The sequence below is a fragment of the Phytophthora infestans genome, genomic scaffold, assembly GCF_000142945.1.
Source record: "Phytophthora infestans T30-4 supercont1.48 genomic scaffold, whole genome shotgun sequence".
NCBI classification, from domain to species: Eukaryota; Oomycota; class Peronosporomycetes; order Peronosporales; family Peronosporaceae; genus Phytophthora; species Phytophthora infestans.
In genome coordinates this window covers 611280-633873 of record NW_003303711.1, presented here as the reverse complement: position 1 = coordinate 633873, position 22594 = coordinate 611280, and the positions used below count along the sequence as shown (strand labels likewise).

Sequence of the window (22594 nt, the reverse complement as noted above, 5' to 3'; positions counted from 1 at the left end):
TGCATGCAATAATCGGGGGCCGTTGCAAGGTGGCTAGAAGCTAACGTTGCCTATCACCACCGCACGAACGCCAGCGACGTCGCCCTGCTGATCTTGCGAAGTGAGCGATGGCAAATGGGCGGGAGATTCAAACAGCCGACAGTTTTTCAGGGAATTTATCGCCTTAGACGGGGTACCGCGGGAATTAGTTTAGCTTCTTTTACAAGGGTATTGAGTTTAAGCAGTCTGTAATCTTATTGATAAGGTGATATATTTTCCGAACGGAGGTAGTAGTAGTGAAGAAAGTAACATGATAACTCGAATATTATCATGGGCGATATAACAGCCCGTACGCTCTGCTTATAGCAAGCTCGTTACGCAGTGCGTATTACAGTGGGCGATTTTACAGCGCGTATGTTCTGCTTATAGCAGAGCAGGCTCGTTACGCGGGGCGTATTACAGTGGGCGATACTACGGCCTGTATGCTCCGCTTAGATCGGGCCAATGCGTGGGCGACACTTCTGCCCATGTGCTCCGATTATAGCGGGCCAATGCGTGTGCTTATCATCGTGGGCACAATTACAACCCAAACGCGCCGCGTTTTTCAGGCTCGATACGCAGTGCGTATGGTGCGAAGTCCGGGGAGATTCTCCTCTGGCTTGATACCGGGTGCCAGACGTTCTGCTCACCACGCGCAGCTTGTTTGCTGGCGTAGAGGGCAACATGGTCTCCCAGCATGGCGATCAATTGCGCATGAAGTGTTACAGCTCAGTGGCTGGCGCAAAGTTGGCAACGTGGCCTTATGCACGTTGGTGTCCGTCGAGCGGTTTCTCTCTCAGGTCTCCTCCATCTCATCAGGCTCCTGACCATTCATGCGGCTTGGAGGTATGGTATGTTGTCTCGCCTCCTATCCGTCATCTGTCCCTTGGAGAAACGCTGGGTTCTTCTCCTGTTGAGACAGGTGGCGCTTTGTATTTGAGCGTTGGGCTTATAACCTGTCGGAGGGATAATTTGCGCAGAGTTGTTAGGGCAGTGCAGTATGGAGTGAGGACAAAAGTAGAGTAGCCTAGGCGGCCACAGTGGAACGGAAGTCTTAAGTGTAGCAGGAGAAGGCCCTTGTAGACTTGGTAAAAGGAGAAGTGATGAATTATAGAGTCTGGTGTTCTGGGGGGGGGGTTACTCCACCAACCAGTCCAGTTATAAACGATTTCTCTTTATTTAAGATAGCACAATTATTAATATATTCCACTAGATATCCATCATCACATCGGAGATGCTTACTTCAACAGTTGCGTGAGTTATTTTGTGTGGTGTTTTTGTTTTTTTTGTAATTTTGGTTTAGTTAGGCCGAGTAAAAAAGATAGGTGCGGTCTGTAAGCTGGGACGAAAATGTATTAAAAAGGCCGAGTGTAGCTATGCGAAAAGGTAGGAAAAAGCAGCAGGAAAGAAATTCTGCTAGTTTAGTAGCAAGCCCCAATTATGTCTTATCGGGTTTCGACAGCAGAGGACCAATCACGACTAGCAGGCTTAAATAAATATGGTTACAATACAGAATCGTCAAACAGTTTTAGCCAGGAATTTTGCCTTCATCTTTGGTGAATAATGGGTCAGCCTACAGCTGCTTTTAAAATGAGTACTCGTACGATTCGAAACTGTTATGAGGAGAAGTCTAGAGCAACAGAATATCCACACTACAGAAACAGCATATTCGGTTTGGTTCTGTATGATTTCGGTATTTTTCAAAATATACGGAGTAACAGATCCCCAGCTGCTATCACGCAGCTGCGCAGGACAAATAAATAACTTCCGCCTGCCGTGTCAGCAAAATTGAGACATTCAAAATTTTGAAAGTATGTGAGGCCGTTTGGACCGCTCATTCGAAGATTTTCCCGCTCCCAGACAACCCACTCAAATCGATGGTAAGCCATGATGTATGGCTCCTTGGAGTGCTCTTAACTGTCTAACGTGCTGTTGTGTAATGCACAGCCACCAGAAGAAGAGCTTCCTCCTTATCCTGGCCATAGCAAGCAGCGCAAGACCATCCCGTCGTGCTATCGCGTCAGCAGCAAGCGGAAGCAAACCGCGTGAAGATTCGGTCCGCCACTCGCGCTGCGCAAGAAGACGTTGAGCCACCAGCGAGACGACTGCCCCCTCTCGTTCAAGTTGTAAGACACGGCGGGAAGAAACTGACGCCGCGCCAGGAGCGTGTGCTAGGCGCGAAGTACGGTGATCGCTTTCCAAATCAACGCAAGACGAACTCACCGCTTGCAGCCCCGGGCGAAGAATTCAGATGGGAAGCGGAGGCTCTGAAGACATTGCAAGCCGATGAAAGCACGCATTCGGACTATGTTGCCAGCGAGGAGATAACGGACATGGATGATTTGGGCGCAAGTTTGGATGGTGCTGGAAATAACGATGCGCTGGCGGAGGTTCTCGACCAGCTGGATGAGGAAGGTGAGGTTGCCTCGCATGGTGACAGTAATGACGGCGACTACGAAGAAGATGGTGCGATGGAAGACGTGTCCAGTGAGAGCGCAGAGTCCAGTGTGAATCACGAGGAGGAAAGACAAAAAGAATTTAATACCAGAGATGAACCGAATACACACAAGATGGCATCGCATTTATCTTTGGATATCAATTTTTCTAATTCGGAGGATATGCCGGTTGCTAGGTCTTTCCTGGAAGGTTTTCCCGTCTTTTGGAACTCGTGGAATAAATTTTACGAGGTGTTTGCAGAGTTCCAGGAGGCTACATTCCAGCTTTTCCTGCCGTACGAGCACATCGGTCGCTCCAAGGAACCGGAAGATTTCTGCCGAGCAGAAGAAGGCGAAGAAGAAAGACCCTAAGAAGACGAAGGGAAGGCGAGCGACTGGTGGCACACTGCTTCCTGATGATTGGAAATTGTATAGCAGAACATACCTGTGTACGCATGGAATGTCGTTCGACAGCAAGGGCACTGGTCAACGCGAGCACACTACTGTGCGTTCAACAGGCTGTACGGCGCGTGTGAATGGTCGTGTGCGACTTAGACCTGGTGTAAAAGAATTTTATTTGGTGGTGAAAGAAACCGGCATCCACAATCACAGCTTGACACACCACCAGTGGTTTAACTACGCTGAGAACCGACGTTTTGATAACCCGCAACTTCGCGAAGACGTCGCTGTGATGGCCAAGGCTGGTGCAAAACCAAGAGGTATACTAGAGTATCTTCGTTCCAAGACAGGTACCGTATTCGTTTTGTAGATCTTCGGTGTATTTTTTGTTGCACTAAATCTGATTTGGCTGTCTAGGCAAGCGCACAACTTTGAAAGACGTACATAGCATGACTCAGACAGCGAAGCAGGTGTTCCGCGGTGGAAAACGTGATCCAGAGCGCGCGCTGTCGGTGGTCGATGAATTCATTGAAAGCGCCCCAGGAAATACGGCTGAATTCATAGTGGACAGCGAGAGTAACGTGGTTCGAGTCGTGACATTTCAGTCTGCAAGGCAAAAGCGGTTGTTTGCAGCGTTTCCCGAAGTTGTTCTGGTTGATTCGACGCATGGAACCAACGCAAACCGCTACAAACGCTTTAGTTTCGCAGTTCATGATGTGTTTGGGAAGGTAATAACTGAGTGACGAGTACTACCAAAAAAAATACAGAACTAACTTATATTCTGTTTTGTGTGTTGGTAGGGCCAGTATGTGCAGCATGCGCTGGTAGAAACCAAATTTAGCTCTAGCTGTGAACGTTTTCAAGAAAAACAATCCGGATTGGCCCAAGATCAGAGTGGTAATGACGGACAAGGCTCTCCACGAAAAGGAAGTGCTGAATGAGGGGTGGCCTAATGCAACGCAGTTGCTATGACGCTGGCACGTGGAAACTTGGTTGAAGAAGCAGTGCTCTCGTTTGGGTGGAGCTGGCAGACTGGAGACTAAGCAGTTAAAGGTGATCATGAAAGGACTGGTAAACGCGGAATCTCAACAGGAATACGATGACGTTAAGGGCGCGCTTCTGGAGACGGTCGGCAAAGATGAAGAAATTTGCTGTGCAAAAGTTTCATGAAACACTGGGACACGACTACCGAAGAATGGGTGATGTTCAAGCGTGGCGGTGTGCCGCACTTAAAGAACAATACTAACAAGTTTGGAGTCAAAGTGGGGACGAGTCAAGGAGATTGTGGATGGCAATTTCACGACTGACGAGCCGGTCTCCATGTTGATTACGATGCAGAATTATGCGGAGGAACGGTATTTAGCTGAATTCTATCGCGTTGGTAGCCGGCCTCCAATGTCCGAAGACCCGGAGCTGACTGCTTTAGCAATGCAGCTGAGCAACTACGCATTTAAGATGGTGGAAGAGCAGCACAACTTGGCCTTGGGTTTGAATGCGTCCTACGACATTGAAGTGGACGATATGAGGACGACGCTAACAATCCTGCAACTGGGAAAACATACCACGGTAATGCGGGGGTACGTGTTTTGTGTATTTTTCGGTCTATGGTATTATGTTCTGTTTGGAAATTGACACTTGTTTTCTGTTGTAGCTCTGTACGTGTGACTGTATTTTCAGGCAGACGTGTCTTCTACCATGCAGACACATCATGTTCCTTCGCAGTAAAGCAAACTACGAGACAGTGGTTCCGCCGATGAGGACGTTTTTGTCGAGGTGAATCGTACAGAGTCCAGCTAACAACATTGAAACAGGAGACGTCTCTGCTGGTGGCCGCACCCGGGTGAACTGCCAACCTATCCGAGCTCTACCGGCAATTGACAGAGACACCAAGTACAGCCGCAGCAAGCAGCTCTTTGAGAAAATCATCGACGTGATGTCTCTACAGCCGTCCACAACCTTTCGACTAGCAATGAAGTGGCTCGAGGGTTTTTCATACTGCTATACACACCGGTCAGCTAGAAGACTTCGCGGGTATTGAGCCAGAAGCAACACCCAGCGTTTTCCCTAACCTGTCGCAAGTTTTGTCACCAACAGCGTCACTATTTCTCAACTGTCTTTTGGAGAACCGTGCGGGAATAAGATACTTGACGAAGACCAGCCCATTACGTTAACGTCGGACCAAGAGGAGGAAGACCCGGCTCGTAAAGCTACCACCTCTGAAGTCTCGAAGGAAAGGGAGGCCGAAACAGAAATTGTACACAAAAAAATCTCAGCACCGAAGAAGAAGCTAGCGGCGAATAATGCTGGCAGCGCCGACGCCCCGATTGTGTTTGGCTCCCCACCGAAACGGATAGGATTATCAAAGCGAGCTGAGAAGAAAGAAGTGTCGAAGAAGGAGCTGAAAGAAGCGAAGCGCATCCAGAATTGCATCAGGGAAGGAAAGAAGGTGCGCGCGGTGAAGCTGTGCCACATGGAGATCCTCAGCGGGCCTTATAGCAGTAGCACAACAAGACCTCTTCTGGACAGACTGGAGCCACCAAGTGTGGAAGTGGTGGGCCCATTGGTGGTGCGCAAGTACAACGTCAGCCAACCGGTCCCTGTCATTAAGGCAATTCCTCAAGGTGAGAAGATCCGAGAGGCCATTTAAGCAATTGATGACAAAGGCGATCAAGACCTACTTGCGCGTTGGGATGAATACGGATGTGCAACCTACGGGCAGTTGAAGCTGATGGATTTGGTAGTGACAGCCCAGAACTACTTCAAGATGGTGAAGGCAACTATGGAGTGGATCGACAAAGTGGAGTTTCAAGTGGATTCCATTGTGAAACCATTTAAAGAATCGGTGAACATCACGAAGGTAACCATACGTAAAAACCAAAGTTACACAGAACCTGTACAAAACTGACTCAAAATGAATATTCTTATGATGTTTGGTCAGTCGGACCACAAAAAAAACCGTTGGGGACCTGAATTTGGGGAGGTGGTACGTTGGAAAACACGCCCAGTTTGGCAGCGAGTTCCTCGATTTTCGAGAAAATGTGTGGTTGCACTCTGGATCAATTATTGGGCCGTTGTTCATGATGCGATCGACTTATGAAGATGTCGGCGTCGTCAACCTCCGCTTCCTAGTGTCGCGGTATTCCTCTTTGATCGGGGTCGTGTATCTTGCAGACCGACCGTAGGAACTTTTAACGTAATAAACGTAAAACAAATGTATTGATTGTCTTCTCAGTTACTTGTGAGGTAAAGAAGAAAAACACGACTGAGCTGCTCTCCTCGACGCCCACGAGAGAGAGCAGCTCCCTACCGCTCTACAGATCCTCCTACGTGGCGGTCCACTGCAGGTCTTGAGATCAGCCATCGACAGGTGTTCCTTTTTATGCCGGGAACGCCGACGTCGGAGGCGAATGACCCAGTTGGTTAGACGTGGTGCGCTTCACCTGAAACGCATTGAGCTTCTGAATGCATTCGGCGAGAAGGTCGAGTCCCTCATCCAGCCGTATACCGTGACAATTCTCCCCGACTTCGACTCGGTGCCCTCGCCGAGCAGATTCGCCCGATCCAGGCTGCACGGTACCGGCCGGATGACGAATGGGAACGCCTCCCGTGAGCGTTCCACTAGAGGCGACATTCGAAGACGAAGGGACAGAGAAATCCTTGTCAACGGGAACGCCACCTTCCAGGGCTTTGTCCCTCGAATTCACTCCGCTGTCACATACTCCCCGTAATCGCACGACACTGGCACGTTCTCTCTCTTCTCGGTGCGCCATCCGCCCGGGCCAGACCATCCCAATCGCGCTTAACATCTTGACTAGTTTTTTCAACTCGATCGAGACTTGCTATACAAGGCGTCGAGCATGGCTGTAGGCGCCGATAGAGACAACAGCAGCGTTCCAAAAGACACATTCACTCGCAAAAATCCCAGTAGATATCCATTAGTAGCACCAGCAAAGCGACACCCATCCATCCACACAACACGCCTTCGACACCTTCATACGCCAGCCGAGGCATGTAAATTACTGCGGCCAGTAGCAGCGACACCAACAGGTAAAAACCAATCACAAAATCACTCGCACGCTCCAAACCCGCGATCGGTGCTTCATACATTGCCCGTAAATATCGACAACTAGCGTTCCAGTTTACTTGCAGGGCGTCGGGAATAAAGACGCAGCAAGTGTGATCGAGTGCCTCGTTCCATTTCAGCTCTAGGCGTCCCACGATGCCGAACCGAGCTTCATAGTCCCGTAGGACCGCGATAGGTATCAGGAACGAGAGTGTCACCAGTGCCCAAACATACGCACGCGGAGGTAGCACCAGGGCTTCTTCACCCCGGACCGTCTTCAAGTACCGGTCACCACACGTGTAGACAAAGACATACGCAGACGAACACGCCTCCAGCATACTATCCGCGAAAGCCCACGCGACTCGGCGTAGTGGCGTAGTCACAGCCCAGCCAACTACTCCTACCACGGCACCTCTCAATAGCGTTACCTCGCTGTCGTTGCCGGCAGCCAGTGCCCAACCCGTTAGCGTGCCCCACGGCGACCAGCTCGCCGTCATCTTGCAAATCTTCGAATGAAAGAACCGTAGGGACCTCGTACGTTCGACCCGTTAGTGAGACGTCCCAGATGGCGTCAGATTCTTCCGAGTCGGAAGCTGTCGAGCGTACCCCATCAGCGCCCGTTCCCAGGAAACGTCTCACGCACGTGACCTTTACCAGCCACTAATGTCGGGGTCCGTGAAACCTTTCATTTTTTTTCCCTCGTATCCAGCACAACGCCGATGTCGTCCCGCCTTACTGCAAAGGAGAAGGCGCGCATGCGTGCCTTCCTGGAGGAAGCTTTCGACAGAGACGAACACGGCACGCCCGGAGAGGACACCAAGACGCTGAAGCAACAGTTCTGGGCCGAGATGCGATCTCACCTGGGCGGCAATGGCCTTTCAACTGGCCTCCTGTCGTTGGACCAGCTTGCAGAGGACGTCATAGACGGCAAGGCGGGAGCGTCACTGTCGGGCACTGTCGTCGTAGTACCAACGCCAGCTGGAACCAGCGTTCCGGTCACAGCGCCTGCCGTGTCTTCGGCGGCGTCGACCGCGAAACCCTCGTCGGGCAAGAAGTCAGCCTCTTCCTCCAAGAAGCCGCCCACGAATTCATCGGAAAAGTCGTCTGCGAAGAAGCTGTCCAAGAAGTCGTCGGCAAAATCGTCGAAGCGAAAGGCCAGCAGCGACTCTTCTGAAGTCAAGCCGCCTCCAAATAAGCGGCGCTCCTCTGACAAGGACAAGAAGGCGTTCCCGTTACCGTCGTCCGAGTACGGAAAGCTGGTGGAAGCAAACGCCGAAGCTCCGGTGGTCGTGCTCAAGGCGATCGCAGCAGTTCTCGTCAAAGCGGAGGCGGCCGGGAAGAAGCCGTGGTGCTTGGCGTTCCCCTGGACAGGTCGTCCGTTCTGGTACGACCCACGCGAGTTCCGGCACGTCTATCGCGCACACTGGCGGTTTTGGATGGCCCACCGTCGCGCCTTCTGGGAGTGGGCGTTCCATGCGCCCCTCGAGTCCGGACAACCCGTGAATCTTCGTCGCAAGCGGAAACTTTGCGCCGCTCGGGCCCGTCTCGCCTTCACAAGCTTCTGCATCGAGACTTGGGGGATTTCCGCCTTTCTCGAGAAGTTGGAGCAACAGCCCGAGATGTTTTGGCTGGGCGGGCAGCCTGGGCGTTCCAACCGCGAAGGCTCTACCTACGTGGGGCACCGCGCCGAAAGTTTGACGTACTTGGAGAGTCACGACCACGACAGGTACCAAGCCACGGAGGAGAGCGCTCTGGCCCCAGCCAAGATTGACGCGTATGGCTACGACAATCTGCGTTTCATCTTGGAGACGACAGACCCGTTGAACCCGACAGCGGACGAGCCAAACCGACTTTCGCTCAAAGCTCTGGCGCGCGTTCGCCGGGACCTGATGTCCAATAGGAAGTCGAAAGCGTCGTGGTCGGGCGCCAGGACTGAGGAACCTTGGAAGTCGTTGGTCATCAACTTGGAGATCAAGAAGCTCCAGGACAAGCTGATGCCCACAATCGCGGACGGCTCTTACGAGCTCCCTACGCCTCGACTCCCGTCCAACAAGGAACGCAGCCGCGAAGATTGGTCCGACTTCGAAGAGGAGCCGGACGAAGAGGAGAAGAAGGCGGCCGTTCCCGGAGATGACGAAGACGAAGTCCAGGCCGCAGAAGAAGATGATGAAGCCGCCAACAGTGGAGGAGACGACGGTGAAGCTGAAGCAGAGGACGAAGAGGAGGAAGGCTCCGATGAAGAAGACGAAGCCGACGACAAGTCCGCCCACAAGTAGTTTTGGCGTTCCAAAACGCATAATCGTTCCACTCGTAGCTAACACTTAATTTCAGCGTTCCATTTCTCATCCTTTCCATTCGTTTTCCATCGGACGTTCTCTCGTCTGCACGCATTGCCTCTCTTCCCACGCCCACTCTCACTAACACATTGCCGCTTGTAATCCTTCGGCCTCCTCCCAAGGCTAATCTAACTCGTAGCACTCCTCGTTAACGTCCACGGTGACAGTCCCAACCTACGCCATCCACATTCGAAGAGAGTCGTCGCCCTCCAACAGGACGCCGCTCCACCGTTCCAAAACCGCTGCCTCCATAGTTGAACCAGGTAGAGTAACGCTTGGCCAGCGTTCCAAAATACAAAAATACAAATACACCACACCCAGCGTCAGAAGGTAAGCTTCAAAAGCCCAGAGGCGCGACTTGTCAGTCGCACCTCTCTCTCTAACTGGGGGACCAGTTAGAACAGGATTTCTGCGTCGTCGACGTCGGCATTAGCCTCGATCAACCTGGCGCTCTTTCTTAACTCCGGCAGACCCTTCCGTCGACGATTGGCTTCCTCAAACGCGCTTATCAGCGTGCCAAAATCGGGCGCTAACGCGGCCCGCGACAGCCAGAAGGTCTCGTACGTGACGGTAAGCACCAAATACTGCAGTTCATTCTTCTCGACTCTCTTCGCAACTATATCTACAATCGGAGAAGAGACCCCGGTGAACGCGGTCTCTTCCCGCCGATAGATAAGCGTTCCACAAAGCTTGTAGCCGGTAGATACTCCGGTTGCAAAGGTGCATCCTCGTCGCCGGCGTTCCCTTCTAACGTTTCCGGCACATCATCTGCGAACGGCCGACTCCACCGACCACGAAAGCGCTTCAGGCGATTCACGTTCACAGTGACGACTTTGCTGGGGTGGGAGGGAATTGCAACCTTGTAGACGTTCTCCCCGACTTGGCCGACAATACGGTACGGACCGTGCCAAGAGAACGCCAGCTTCTTCGACTTGCGTTCCCCTACTCGAGCTCTGAAAACCTGATACACCCAAACGGCCTCACCTTCCTCATACGTGACCTTCACTTGGGTTTCTAGTCGCTTCTCGTGTCGGTCCTGTGCCTTGAGCAGCTGACGTTCCACGAGTCGTCGAGAGTCACGCATCGAACTGTACAATTTACGCCTGTAAACAGCGACTGCTCTTCCAGTCTTTGCCCGTGTTTAGGAACGCTAGGTCGATCGGCAAGACAGGGTTCTGCCGTACAAATTAAAGAACGGGGTGTCGCCTAGACCTTCGTGATAGGCCGTCCGGTATGCAAACAAGACTCTGGGCAAGTACACGTTTCAGTCAGTCTGCGTCTCGTTCACGAACATGCGCAACATGCCCATCAGCGTTCCATTGAAGCGCTCCACCAGGCCTTGGGTCTGTGGGTGGTACGCGGCGCCAAACAACTTTTTAATGCTCAAGGTCTCATACAGCGACTTAGCCAGATCCGACGTAAAGTTTGAACCTCGATCACTTAGGAGTCGCTCCGGTACTCCATGACGACAGATCACCCCCTCAATTATCGCATTCACAAACGAGATCGTGTCCAGAGACTCGACCGCGAACGCCTCGGCCCACCGCGTAAAATAATCCACGAATACCAAAATATACTTGTTTCTCCTAGGTGTGACCACTAGAGGGCCGATAGCATCCACAACCAGCAACGAGAACGGTCCGGACAGGTCCTGAATCGGCATTCGTTGCATGAGTCCCGCTCTCCAGGGCCTACGGCCCTTTCCACCACTACATATCGAGCACTCTCGCACGTACTCGGCTACGTCTTTTCGCCAGCCGTGCCAGTACGCATGTCTTCGGACTTTGTCAGCGGTCTTCGTCTTGCCAAGGTGAGCGGAGAAGATGTCAGCGTGGCAGTAGTGTAAGACAGTCTCTATGAAGGGGAGCGAAACGGCAAGAACGCTAAAAGTCCTAGCGGGACCAGCGCGCGCTCCCAGGTGGACCAGATGCATCAGGACGTCATTGCGAATCACGTAGTGCGGAGACATCTTCAACACTGTCACACGAAGTTGTGGGTCGATAGCTAACGCTCCGTCCTTCAGGAACGCTCTCAGTGCTCGCATCCATGGCACGCGTTCCTGCTCTTCCACAAACTTGTCGTAATCAAGACCAAAAACGTCGATGGGCGAGGGATTTGTAAGCGGGGCTCCCTCCTGCAAGTCTTCTTCTTGCTCCACTTGCGCTAGAGGTTCCGACACCACCGCAGATTCAGTAGCCGAGTCATCCCCGGGAGCAGCCGTTCCAGTCTGCTCCCCAACTTGGACTAGACCGTCGCCCGTGTTAGTCTCCAGCGTTCCAAGAGGAGTTACCGCTCCGTCTTGAGCAGGAGGAGTGTCGTCTCCGTCGTTCAGGAGATCAGTCATTCGAATGACACTTACCACCGAGGCTTCAGGTCGGTGATACAGCCTCGACAAACCATCAGCATGGCCCATAGACGTCCCAGGTTTATGATATACCTTGAACCTTAACTGTGATAACTCCATCGCCCACCGTGCCAACTTAGCGTTGGACGCTCGGGTTTCTTCTCTAAATATCCACGTTAGCGCTTGCTGATCAGTGTACAAGTCAAATTCCGCATGATCCAGGTAGCAACGAAATGTACGCGTAGCCCACACGATTCCCCAGCACTCTATCTCCGTTGTGCCACTTGTCTTGTTAATCCAATTTCTCTGAGATCCCACCAACATCTTACTCGCAAAGGCGATAGCTCTGTCACGCCTATCGATCTCCTGCATGAGGCACGCTCCAACCGCTAAGTGAAAACAGTCCACGTAGAGTTTGAACCTTATCTTGAAGTCCGGATAGACGAGGATAGGGGGCATCACCAGAGCGCGTTGCAGCTGACGGAACGCGGCCTCGCAGTCGTCGTTCCATCGGAACTCTACCTCCTTCTGCTTTAAGCGTTCCAACGGAGCAGCGATCGCCGCGAAGCCGGGTATATACCGCCTAAAGTAGCTAGTCAAGCCGAGGAACGCTCGCACCGTATGCAAGTCGTGAGGTCTCTCTATGTTCATCACTGCTTTCGCTTTCTCCGGGTTGGGCAATATCCCAGTAGGGGTCACAATATGGCCTAGAAACGCCACCTGGTCCCGTCCCCAATGACACTTCTTCAGCTTCAGTTTGAAGCCATCTGCTTGAAAGCGTTCCAAAACCTGACGCACTTGAATCAGATGGGTCGGAAAGTCCTCGCTGAACACGACACAATCATCTAGGTAAACCAGACACGTTCGCCACTTCAAATTAACCAGCACGTTCTCCATAAGTCGTTCGAACGCAGGGACCGCATTACATAGCCCGAAAGGCATGACTAGCCATTCGTACAGCCCATACTTGCTCGTGAAAGCTGTCTTCTCCACACTACCAGGCTCCATGGGAACGTTCCAGTATCCCGACGCAATATCCATAGTCGAGAAAAGCTTAGCGTTCCCAAGCACGTCTAGGATGTCGTCGATTAACGGCATCGGGTAGCTGTCCTTTACCGTGACAGCGTTCAGCTTTCGGTAGTCGATGCAAAACCGGATCCCTCCATCCGGCTTGCGTATCATCAATACAGGACTGGCCCAAGGGCTAGTCGAGGGCCGTATTAGGCCCAAGTCGAGATACTCCTGGATTTCGGATTCCATCACGTCGCCCTCTGCCTTAGACACTCGGTAAGGAGGTTGCTTGGTAGGTGTGTGCGTTCCCGTGTCGATGTGGAACTGTAAAAGCTCTGTCCGTCCGGGTTTCTTGGAGGTCTCGACGAAGAGGTCCCTCAGGCCCTTCAGCATTTCAGCAAAGAGACGCCTCTGTTCCGCCCCAAGCGAAGAGTCCTGGAAGTCCACCACGAAATCATCCTCGTCCTTGTTGTTCATGGCTGAGGCCATCTCGGCCTCAATCGTTCCCGACGGGCCAGAAGCGTGGCCAGTTGAACGACTTAGGACATCACTGAGGCTCTTCCGCGCTCTGTCGGATTCGGGAAACCTCGCCACACAAGCAGACTCTGGAACGATCGTCGCGGAGGCGACGTGAGTTCCCGACTTAATCTCGACCTCCTCTGTCGATGCGTTACAGACCTCGACTAGTACAGAGCCTTCAGACACCGTGCACAACGTCCTGGCGACTTGTAGGGACTTATCAGATCCGGGAACGCCCTCCACTAAGACGACGGACTGACCCTTCACTGCTCCTCTGACGCTCGACCTTACTAACGCTTGGCTCCCGGGCTTGAGACGGACCGTCGACGATACTGTGGCTGCGTAGGTCTCTTCGATCCTTGTCTCGCCCAGTGGGACCACATCATCGGTCTCTTTTAGCGTCATAGTTTGTCCCTCCAAGTCGATCACCGCTCGGAACGCTCGCAGCGTATCCGTTCCAAGGATAGCGTCCACGAATAAACGGTCGGTCACTACGAAAGGGGGCGTCTTCTCCAGCGTTCCCAGGGTCACAGGCAGGTCAATTACGCCACTTACGCGAACCCCATGGCCCGTCACGCCATCTAAACTTCCTGTGTATGGTCGAAGCGGCTCGGAAGCCCTTCCGAGTCGTTTCAACACGCGTTTGTCGACCAAACTAGCCATAGCGCCGGTGTCGGCCAACATCTCGCAGGGGCAACAGTCAATGTAGCCGTCCGATAGAGCTTGTATCCCTCCAACACTGCATATAACTCGTTTGCCTTCAGGCACCCCACTATCATCATCATCGAAGACTTCGTAGCTCCGCTCGCACAGGCCAGATCGTCTCCGAGGCCGGGGGGCTCTCTTCGCGTCCACGAAATAGATCTCTGGCTCCTCTTCGGCTATTTTGAGCTTTTTAACTTCCAGCGTTTTGATTGGCAAACCAGGCGTCGCGCCCATTCGCAGAGTTTCTGTAGCGGTCGCCCCAACGGGTCCAGTTGTTTTTGGTGACGCAGGCGCCCTGTCGCGTAACTTGTCGCAAATAGCGCCGACCTCCGCCTCAAAATAACTTCTAGCCCAGACTATTGCGCCATTTAGGAACGCTTCGCTAAGCGTTCCCCCAACTTCACAAAGGTGGCTACGGAGCGCCCCTTCGTCCAGAACGTTCTCAGTCGCGGCGTCACGCCGAGGGTCATCCTCGCCCTCGCCACCTCTCTCTCTCGGAGGCTCCGTTGTTTTCGGAGGGAGACTTCTCTTTGCACCCCAATCCTACTTCACGAGTTCGTACACAAGCCTTCGAACCTCTGCACGCCATTGAGACGGCAGCATCCCGCCACTGTCTTCACAGTCTCGAGATACCGGGATGGTCGCTTCGTCCAGTCTGACGCACACGTTCTTTTCGAACTCTCGTTCTACCATCTTGTCCGGCTCTACCGTCTCATCGCACTCGCCCTCGCTTACAGCGACCACGTTGACCGTCGGCAGTTGCGAGCTCCTTGCTTCCACCTCCTTGAAGTCTCGATTGGCACGCTTCGCTACCGTCGACTTCTCTAACGCGTCGGCATACCAATCCAGCCAGTACTCTGGCGTCCCCATATCCCCAGTTGAGACGGCCCGTGTGCGCTCCATGACAGCTTCCGGTATTCCAAGTGTCACGCTCATATCCGCCAGAGTCGGCTTTCCTAGTCCAGCCGCGTTCCGCTTGGCACGCTCTAGTATCCTCTCGTCGTCCAGCGGGAACAAACGATCTTCCAGTTCTTTCGCATATTCTTCGGGTTTACTTTTCACGCCCGAGCTTTCACCGAGTTGGAGCATATCCAGCTCCTTGTCAGAGAACAAAGGGTCATAGCGACTGGCAGAATTCATCTCTTCGTTATGTCCTTTTTTCTCTCCTTCTCTCGCTACCGTCACCTTGTCCTCATCGTTCCCAGTTCCCACGGCAGCCACAACTTGGCGTGCCTTGAGGCTAGCAGCCTCATCCACATTCGACTCGATAGCATCCTTGTACCTCGTAGAGCTGTTAGCCGGCACCGTTGCCTCCTCTACCGTTCTGCTATCCTCCGAGTCTTCCTCTGCTTCAGCGAAGCATACCTTTTTCGTCTTCCCGACGCCTGGGGCCCCTCCGGACCGCGTCGTACTTCCGTTGACTTTCCCCTTCGACAAATTACAGCGTTCCGTTGCCTCCACCTTGCCGATTAGCGTCACGGTGGAGCGTTCCGTTGCTCCATCCGTGCTCTCGCTCCCTTGTTCCTGCTCGTCCCTCGAGCTACCCACGTTTTCCTGTTCACTTCTAACTGTCACACTCGCAATGAGAGCGCTCCGATCTCGTTCACTAGTCTCCTTGCTACTCCCGAGAGCCCTCTTAGGTTCCACCGCAATCTTCACTTCCTGTGAACCTTCAGCCCTCTGTGTGTCGCCAACTAGGCAAGCGGAAGGAGCGACACTTCCTTCCCCTCCCTCTTGCCCCCTTCATTGCTGGGACGTTCCGGTGGGAGTGGCTGCTCTCGTCGAGCTAGCGTTTCCCGCCAGACTACGAAGTTGTACCAGTTCTGGGCAATTCGACATCGAGTGTCCCTTTTGCATGCAGAAGAAGCACTCTAGTCCACGACGCCCTCCATTCCGATTATTGCTAGCTGGCTTGGGCCAGTTACACTCCATCAAATAATGTCCGTCTCGCTGGCAGCGATTGCAGCGTCCTTTGCCTCGCGGACAGTTCTCCCTCCTACAACCCTTTCGCTCGCAACGACCGCATACTATCTCGCCTTCAGTCGTTCGCGTGTCTGGTCCCTGTCGGATAATCAGCGGTCCAAGACTAGCGTTCCCGTTTTAAGCTGGGACGCTGGAAGCCTGTTGTAACGGGCCTGGGGTGTCCGTTACTTGCTTACACGTAGTGATGAGGAAGCGTATAAGTTCAGTGATACTGAAACCAAGTACTTAGTCCGAAGGAAAATCAACTCTGTTTTTATTTAGGTCCAGGGCAGCTTGCCCTGACCACTCAAATACACGTCAACTCCTTATTGGCTGATTATGGGTCTGGCTCCCCATATTTCAACCAATAAGGTGACGGCAGTTCAGCACACGCTACTCGTGTGCTGCTGCACCTACTTTTGTAATGCAAATCTACCTACTTATGTAATGGTGTGAACCACTACAAAGAATCTATAAAACTACCTACATATGTAACTTGGGAAAGCCCATTACATCACCCCCCTCTTAAGACAGCAATCACCTAACGGGGGTGCGCTTCGGAGAACAATCGGGAAAACTGGGAAATGGCGGAGAAGAGAACGCTTGAGAACTTGACGGGCGGGAGCTCCTGCGAAGCCCAGGAGCAGCACAATACAACTTGCGCGGACGAGAACAACATGGTGCAGCAGACGGGGGCGGCGAACCAGGCAGGAAGCGGAACAACGCGGACGGCTCCAACGTCGGCGACGACGCTGAACAGTGGGTGGACCGCTGATATCGCACCTGAGAGCGTGAGTCGACTTGGGGTTCGGCCCGGCGTAATGAACGAGGATATGAAGCCGTGGGCGCTGTACGACTTGTCCGGGGCGGTGACCCCGGACGCGTTGGACACCATGCAGGACCACTTTCGGCGCTTCAGGCGTCTCCGGAACAAAACACTCGACGGCGCGACGTACGAAGCTTTGCAGAGATCATGGTGCGCATTCATCCGACGGTGGAATCGGATGCATAAGGCTGGAGAAAGTGTCGTCGGCTGGCTCGGTGATCGCGAAGCCTTACAAGCCGAGCATTCACTCGGTGATCTGCGCCTGAAAGTCTGCGACGACGCTTGGACCGAAGACCGTTTGTGCTATGTCAACGTACGCGAAGGTTGCAGTTCGTGTGACATCGGGCGACGCCCGACGCAAGCTGAGTGGGATCAGCATATTGTCGAGTATCCGCTCATGCCGACCGAACACGCTTGGATCGAGAAGTATAAGCGCTTACTCTCCGAGTTCACCCAAGCGGCTATTCGCGGCGGCTCGCGCCGACAGCGTTCGCGACGGAGCCCGTCTCCTGCGCATTCGACGTCTCGAAGGGCACGTAGTCGATCGCGTTCTCGATCGCCGCGAGGTCGCTCGCGGCCGCGTTTGACTCGAGGCTGGAGTCGTAGTCGTGGACGACATCAGGAACGTCACGAAGCAAGTTGGCGCGAGGCTCCCACGTATCATCAGCAGGTTGAAACCCGAGCCATCGTACCTTATACTTCCGCGCGGCGGGAGCCGCGTGTTGAGCTGACGACTTGGTCGAGTGACGCGCGCGGGGAATTCTTCGTGATCAACAATACGCTCCACAATCCAGCACGTATCTCCATTCGAGTCAACGATAGACGGAGGACGTCGCGGTGGAATTTGACGCGACCTAGTTGACAAGGACGACGTTGAGCAGGCGCTGAACACTTCTCGGAACGCACAGGAGGAGGCCGAGCGGGCGGCTGAGAGCTCTCGGAACGCCGAGGCGACGGCGAGTAGTCTGCGGCAGTCGAATCGTGAGCTCTTGCAGCGACTGCGTAGTCTGGAGGCGCAGGTGTTTGGCGGACCGAGGGGTGGAGCTCTTCCGCGCGAGCGGGGAACTGGGACAGATGGGACGCTGGCTCGACAGGCTCATCGCGAGGGCCGCTCAACGCATGCTCCTGCTCCGCCTCCGGGATCATCGCGGGAAGATACTTCCTAAGTCGCCCGACGTAGAACGTCGGGTGTAGTCGTAGCGACGTAGGAATGTCTAGCGTGTAGGCATCATCCATAACTCGTAGTACTTTGAATGGCCCAATGTAGCGCGGCGCGAGTTTGCTCGCGCCTAGGTTCGTAATAGCAGAGGTACGAATTCCATCCGTTGAGAGTAATACCCGCTCACCAATCTTGAATGCACTTGTGTTCTTGCGGCCACGTTTGTCAGCGTTTTCCTTCTGCTTGTCAACCGCGAGTTGTAGCGCGTCACGGACGAATCGGGTAACCGATTGGCGATGAAGGACAAAGTCGGATACCGCTGCCTTGTCAGCGGGTCGTGCTGGGGGTTTCGGCGCGTAGTTAGCCACAGTCGAGTGTGGCTGTGCTGGAGCGATCAGCGTTCGGTGTGTCCAGTCAACTAACGGCGACGACGTGGATTGCGCGGGTGCGAGGATCTTCTTCGACTGTAAACGCGTCACCGCGTTGATGTTTACTGCAGGAGTAGCTGAACTCGTAGACGGCAGAACCGTTGTCTCACCGGAAACCGGTGGTTGAACCAGTATCGGAACCGGTTGGGCAGGGTTATCACATTCCTCCCCCTCCAGAGTGAAGCCATCAGTCGCCGTGGGTTGGCCCACAGCAAGTTGTGCGGGGACACGTGGATGACGCGCGTTGTTGACGAAAACCGGAGTCAATCCCGTCGACGCGTGCTCGGCATTGTTGAGTGCAAACTCCGCAAGAGGCAGGAAGGAACTCCAGTTCTCGAAGGACGGGGCATAACTGCGCAGAACATCTTCTAGCACGCGGTTGACGCGCTCCGTTTGCCCGTCAGTCTCCGGGTGCGCCGCCGTCGACATGAGGAGTTTGGTGCCCAGGAGGTCGAAGAGTTTCGTTCAGAACGCCGATGTGAATCGGTGATCGCGGTCAGAGACGATTGATTCAGGAAGGCCGTGATGTCGGAAGACAGCGTCGACGAAGAGCACCGCGGTATCGGCCGCGGTGATTGAGTCCGGAACCGGAACGAGATGGCACATCTTGCTAAAGCGATCCACGAAGACCAGAACACCAGTACGACCGTCAGTATCGGGTGGGAGACCGAATATGAAGTCCATTGACACAGAGCGCCACGCCTCTGTCGCCAGAGGGAGAGAACGCAGCGGAGCTTGCGATGACGGTGACGGCTTAACGCGTTGACAAGTTTCGCAGGAGCGGACCCACTTGCGCACCCACTTGTATAGGTGAGGCCAGTAGAAGTCGCCGGATACCGCTGCGAAAGTCTTCTCACGGCCCAAGTGGCCACCCACTGGAGCGTCATGGAATTCGTGTATAATTCTTGCGCGTAGATCGGGGTCGTTGGGGACAACGACGCGAGGAGCATCGAATCGATCGATACTGTACATCAGTAGATCACCGTCAAGTTGGTATCTGTGAATCTGGTCGCGCGTGGAGCGGCTCAGTGTCTTTAGCGTGGCATCACTTGGTGTGCGAAGGTGTTCCAGGATACCGGCATATATCGAGTCATCTCGATACGCGGCAGAGATCGCTTCCCGCAGGGGAAGTATTGGAGATACCGCCGTCATCAGGTTCACACCTGCAGCCACACATGTGGCGCAGTCCAATTCGTCGTCGTCCGCGTCTTCAAGTGACTGACGACCCAAATCTTGGCGTGGATCGTAATCGGGGCGCCGAGATAGGGCATCCGCAAGGATGTTATTCTTGCCTGGCTTGTAGTGAACGACGAAGTTGTACTCGGAGAAGAATGACAGCCATCGTGCCATGCGCTGAGAGAGATGAGGGCTCTTCGTCGCTGTTCGCAGCGACGCGTGATCTGTGTAGATCGCGAATGTCTGCTCACCGAGTAAGTACACTCTGAATTTGATCAGTGCGTAGCGCATCGCAAGGAGTTCCTTGTCGTGGACCGGATAATTCTTCTCAGCGGGCTTCATCTGTCTGGATTGGTAGCTCACGACGCGTTCGCGACCTTCGTCGTCGAACTGCATCAGTGCACAGCCGATGGCGAAGTCGCTCGCGTCGTAAACAACGTGGAATGGCTTTGCATCATCTGGAAGCGCCAGGATTGGGGCCTCCGCCAAGCTTTTCTTCACTGCATTAAAGGCTGACTGATGTTCGGGAGTCCACGACCACGTGATGTCTTTCTTCAGCAATGAAGACAATGGCTGGATCAGACCAGCATAATTTTTCGTGTACTTGTGGAGATAATTTGCGAGGCCAAGCCACTGACGCAATTCAGTCTGATTCTGCGGCGTGGGCCACGCACAAATGGACGAGACCTTCTCAGGATCCGCTCGGACACCATTTTTGCTCACATAACAGCCAAGCACCGGAATCTCCGGGGCACAGAAGATGCACTTCTTCAAGTTCGCGTACAGTTCGTTTTCGCGCATGACTTGGAACACTTGTCGTAAGTGATTCAAGTGAACTTCTGTGGCGCTGAGATCGCCCTCAGCGCGGCTGTGAACGAAGATGTCATCGAAGTAGCTCGGAGCGAAGTCGCGAAGTGGGCGCAGAACGTGGGGAACCATGCGATTGAACGTGGCTGGTGCGTTTTTCAGGCCCTGTGGCATGACAAGCCACTCCCACAGCATTCCGCTGGGAGTGCTCACCGCTGTGAGCGGGACGTCGCTGAGTCGCATCAAGATCTGATAGAAGCCGTCGGTCAGGTCGATGGTGCTGAAAATAACACTGCGGCCCATGGTGTCAAGTACCATATCCTTCCGAGGGATCGGCGTTTGTGCTGGGATGGTGGCGTCGTTTAGCTTGTTAAAAGCGTGAACAATGCGCCAACCACCCGTGGCCTTCTTCACGCAGAACGTCGGACTCGAGTGTGGCGAGGTACTCTCGCGCACGTGACCCGCTTTGCGGCGGCTCTCGAAGAAGTCGTCAATGGCTTTAACCTGATCGCGTGGGAGGGGCCACTGTCGCGTCACACAGTACTTGGAACCCGGCGTGAGATCAATCTCATGGCGAATGCCTCTGTCAGCAGGGAGCTCAGCTGGAATCTTGTCGGGAAAAACATCCGCGAACTCGCGGACGGTGTCGTATACTGGATTGCCCGAGTCGCGGAGTGACTCCCACGACTGGGCAGCGAAGCGCTCTTCGCGCGCCGACTTCGGCTCAGCGTTCTTTGGACGAAGTGGAAGATTGTCGGTAGCGACCGTGTGGATCTCTTCCGCCGAGGCAGACTCGGTGATCAAGCAGACCTGCTCGATGTCTCATGACTTCAGATCGCGCAGAAAATGCTTCCAGGATTGACCCGGAAGGCGTGTGATGGAAGAAGCTTCGCGAGGTGGGCTCTCAATGTCAAGTGTGCGTGAGCGAACGACGCCTCCTTCCACGTGTTCCAGGACGTGTATGGACTCATTCACTGCGATATCGGCGGTGGGCTGACCACGTCGCTTAAAGGCGGCGTCGCTTGGATTTCTTCTTGCGGCGTCTCGAACCGCTGCTCGAGACAGAAGACTCGCTATCGCTGGACGAGGGATCACCCTCCCTCTACACACGGAGGGGCTCATCAACGTGTCGGTAGTGCGCGGGAGCTCTCGATGCTCGACCGCGCCATCGACAGGTGTGATTGTGAACTGCTCGTCCGACGTTGTGGATGACGGGTGCTTCGACTGCTCGACCGCCGAATCGCGTAGCTGGAACCTCTGCTCATCCGCTAGAGTGTTTTGCGGTAACCCATTCTCGACCTACTTGGTGTGTTGCGGGAACCCATGCTCGACCGTCGAGTTGCTTGACGGGAACTCATGCTCGATCGTCGGTGTTGCGTGACGCGAACTCAAGCTCGACCGACTCGTTGGGTGAAGGGACTCTCTGCTCGAACATCTTGATGTATGACGGGAACTCATGATCGACCGCCGTGTTTCGTGACGGTGACTCTGGCTCGACCGCGTGCTCGGATTGCGGGATACCCTGCTCTATCGCGCAAATGTGAGTAATCTCGCTTCGCAGCGAGAGGGTTTCGCGCAACAGCGCAGTGCTATAGAGACCGATAAGGCAATCGCTCGCTCTCTGCTCAACCTGCTTTGTGGACAACCGGTCCACGACCCTGAAGTGGGTCAGTCCGTTCTTGGGCAACGTGAGGTGTGTGAACTCTCATCTTACATCGATGCCTGACCGGTGTTTAACCGACTGAGCTACCAGCCATCCTCTGGTTGATATCGTGACAACCACGGGTATACCAAGATGCAGTCGAACGCGTAGTTCATCTCAATCACGAGGAAGTCGTCGTTGCTGCGGAAGCCGTCGAATGTGTATGGCAACGTGATTTCGCGCCGCGCAACGCGGCGTGGCTTTCCGTCAGTAAGTTTGACGACGACCTGACCTCGACCATTACGGACTGCGATCTCTCTTGGAAGCATCGATAAGCACGATTCGCGAAAGAAGTTATTCGACGCTCCTGAGTCCAGGAGCGCGCGAAGTGGTCGCCGGGCGCCGGCGACATGAAGACTGACGATGATCAGCCTCGAGTCGCCCGACGTGGTGGTGGCATTAAAGTGTGCGTGGAGCACAGGAGGGCTAGAAGGTTGGGTAGCCACCGGGGGGCCCGGACCTCCATTCCAGCCAGTAGGGCGCCCCGCACCTACTGGCCCTGACCGTTTTTTGACTGAACAGCAGGTGAGACTTCAGCGGTGTGCGCGAGTACCGGCGCTGGCGCGCGGCATTCCGCCGCGCGATGACCGATCTTCCGGCAGCGGAAGCAAGTGAGCGGGCGATTAGGACGGCCGTTGGGCCCACGAGAAGTCGACTGACGATGATTATTCGACGCGTCAATCGCGTCGATCTCCATGGGCTCG

The 22594-nt window shown here is 54.1% G+C and overlaps 1 protein-coding gene across 1 annotated transcript; it reads right to left on the bottom strand.

Annotated features, from left to right (window-relative positions):
* Positions 1-6229: 6229 nt before the first annotated feature.
* PITG_16606 (uncharacterized protein) lies at positions 6230-7412 on the bottom strand (the record flags this gene model as incomplete). The annotated part of the gene is made up of 2 exons (XM_002897106.1): positions 6230-6560; positions 7150-7412. 2 exons carry the CDS (start codon positions 7410-7412, stop codon positions 6230-6232), a joined length of 594 nt encoding a protein of 197 aa, XP_002897152.1.
* Positions 7413-22594: the final 15182 nt, after the last annotated feature.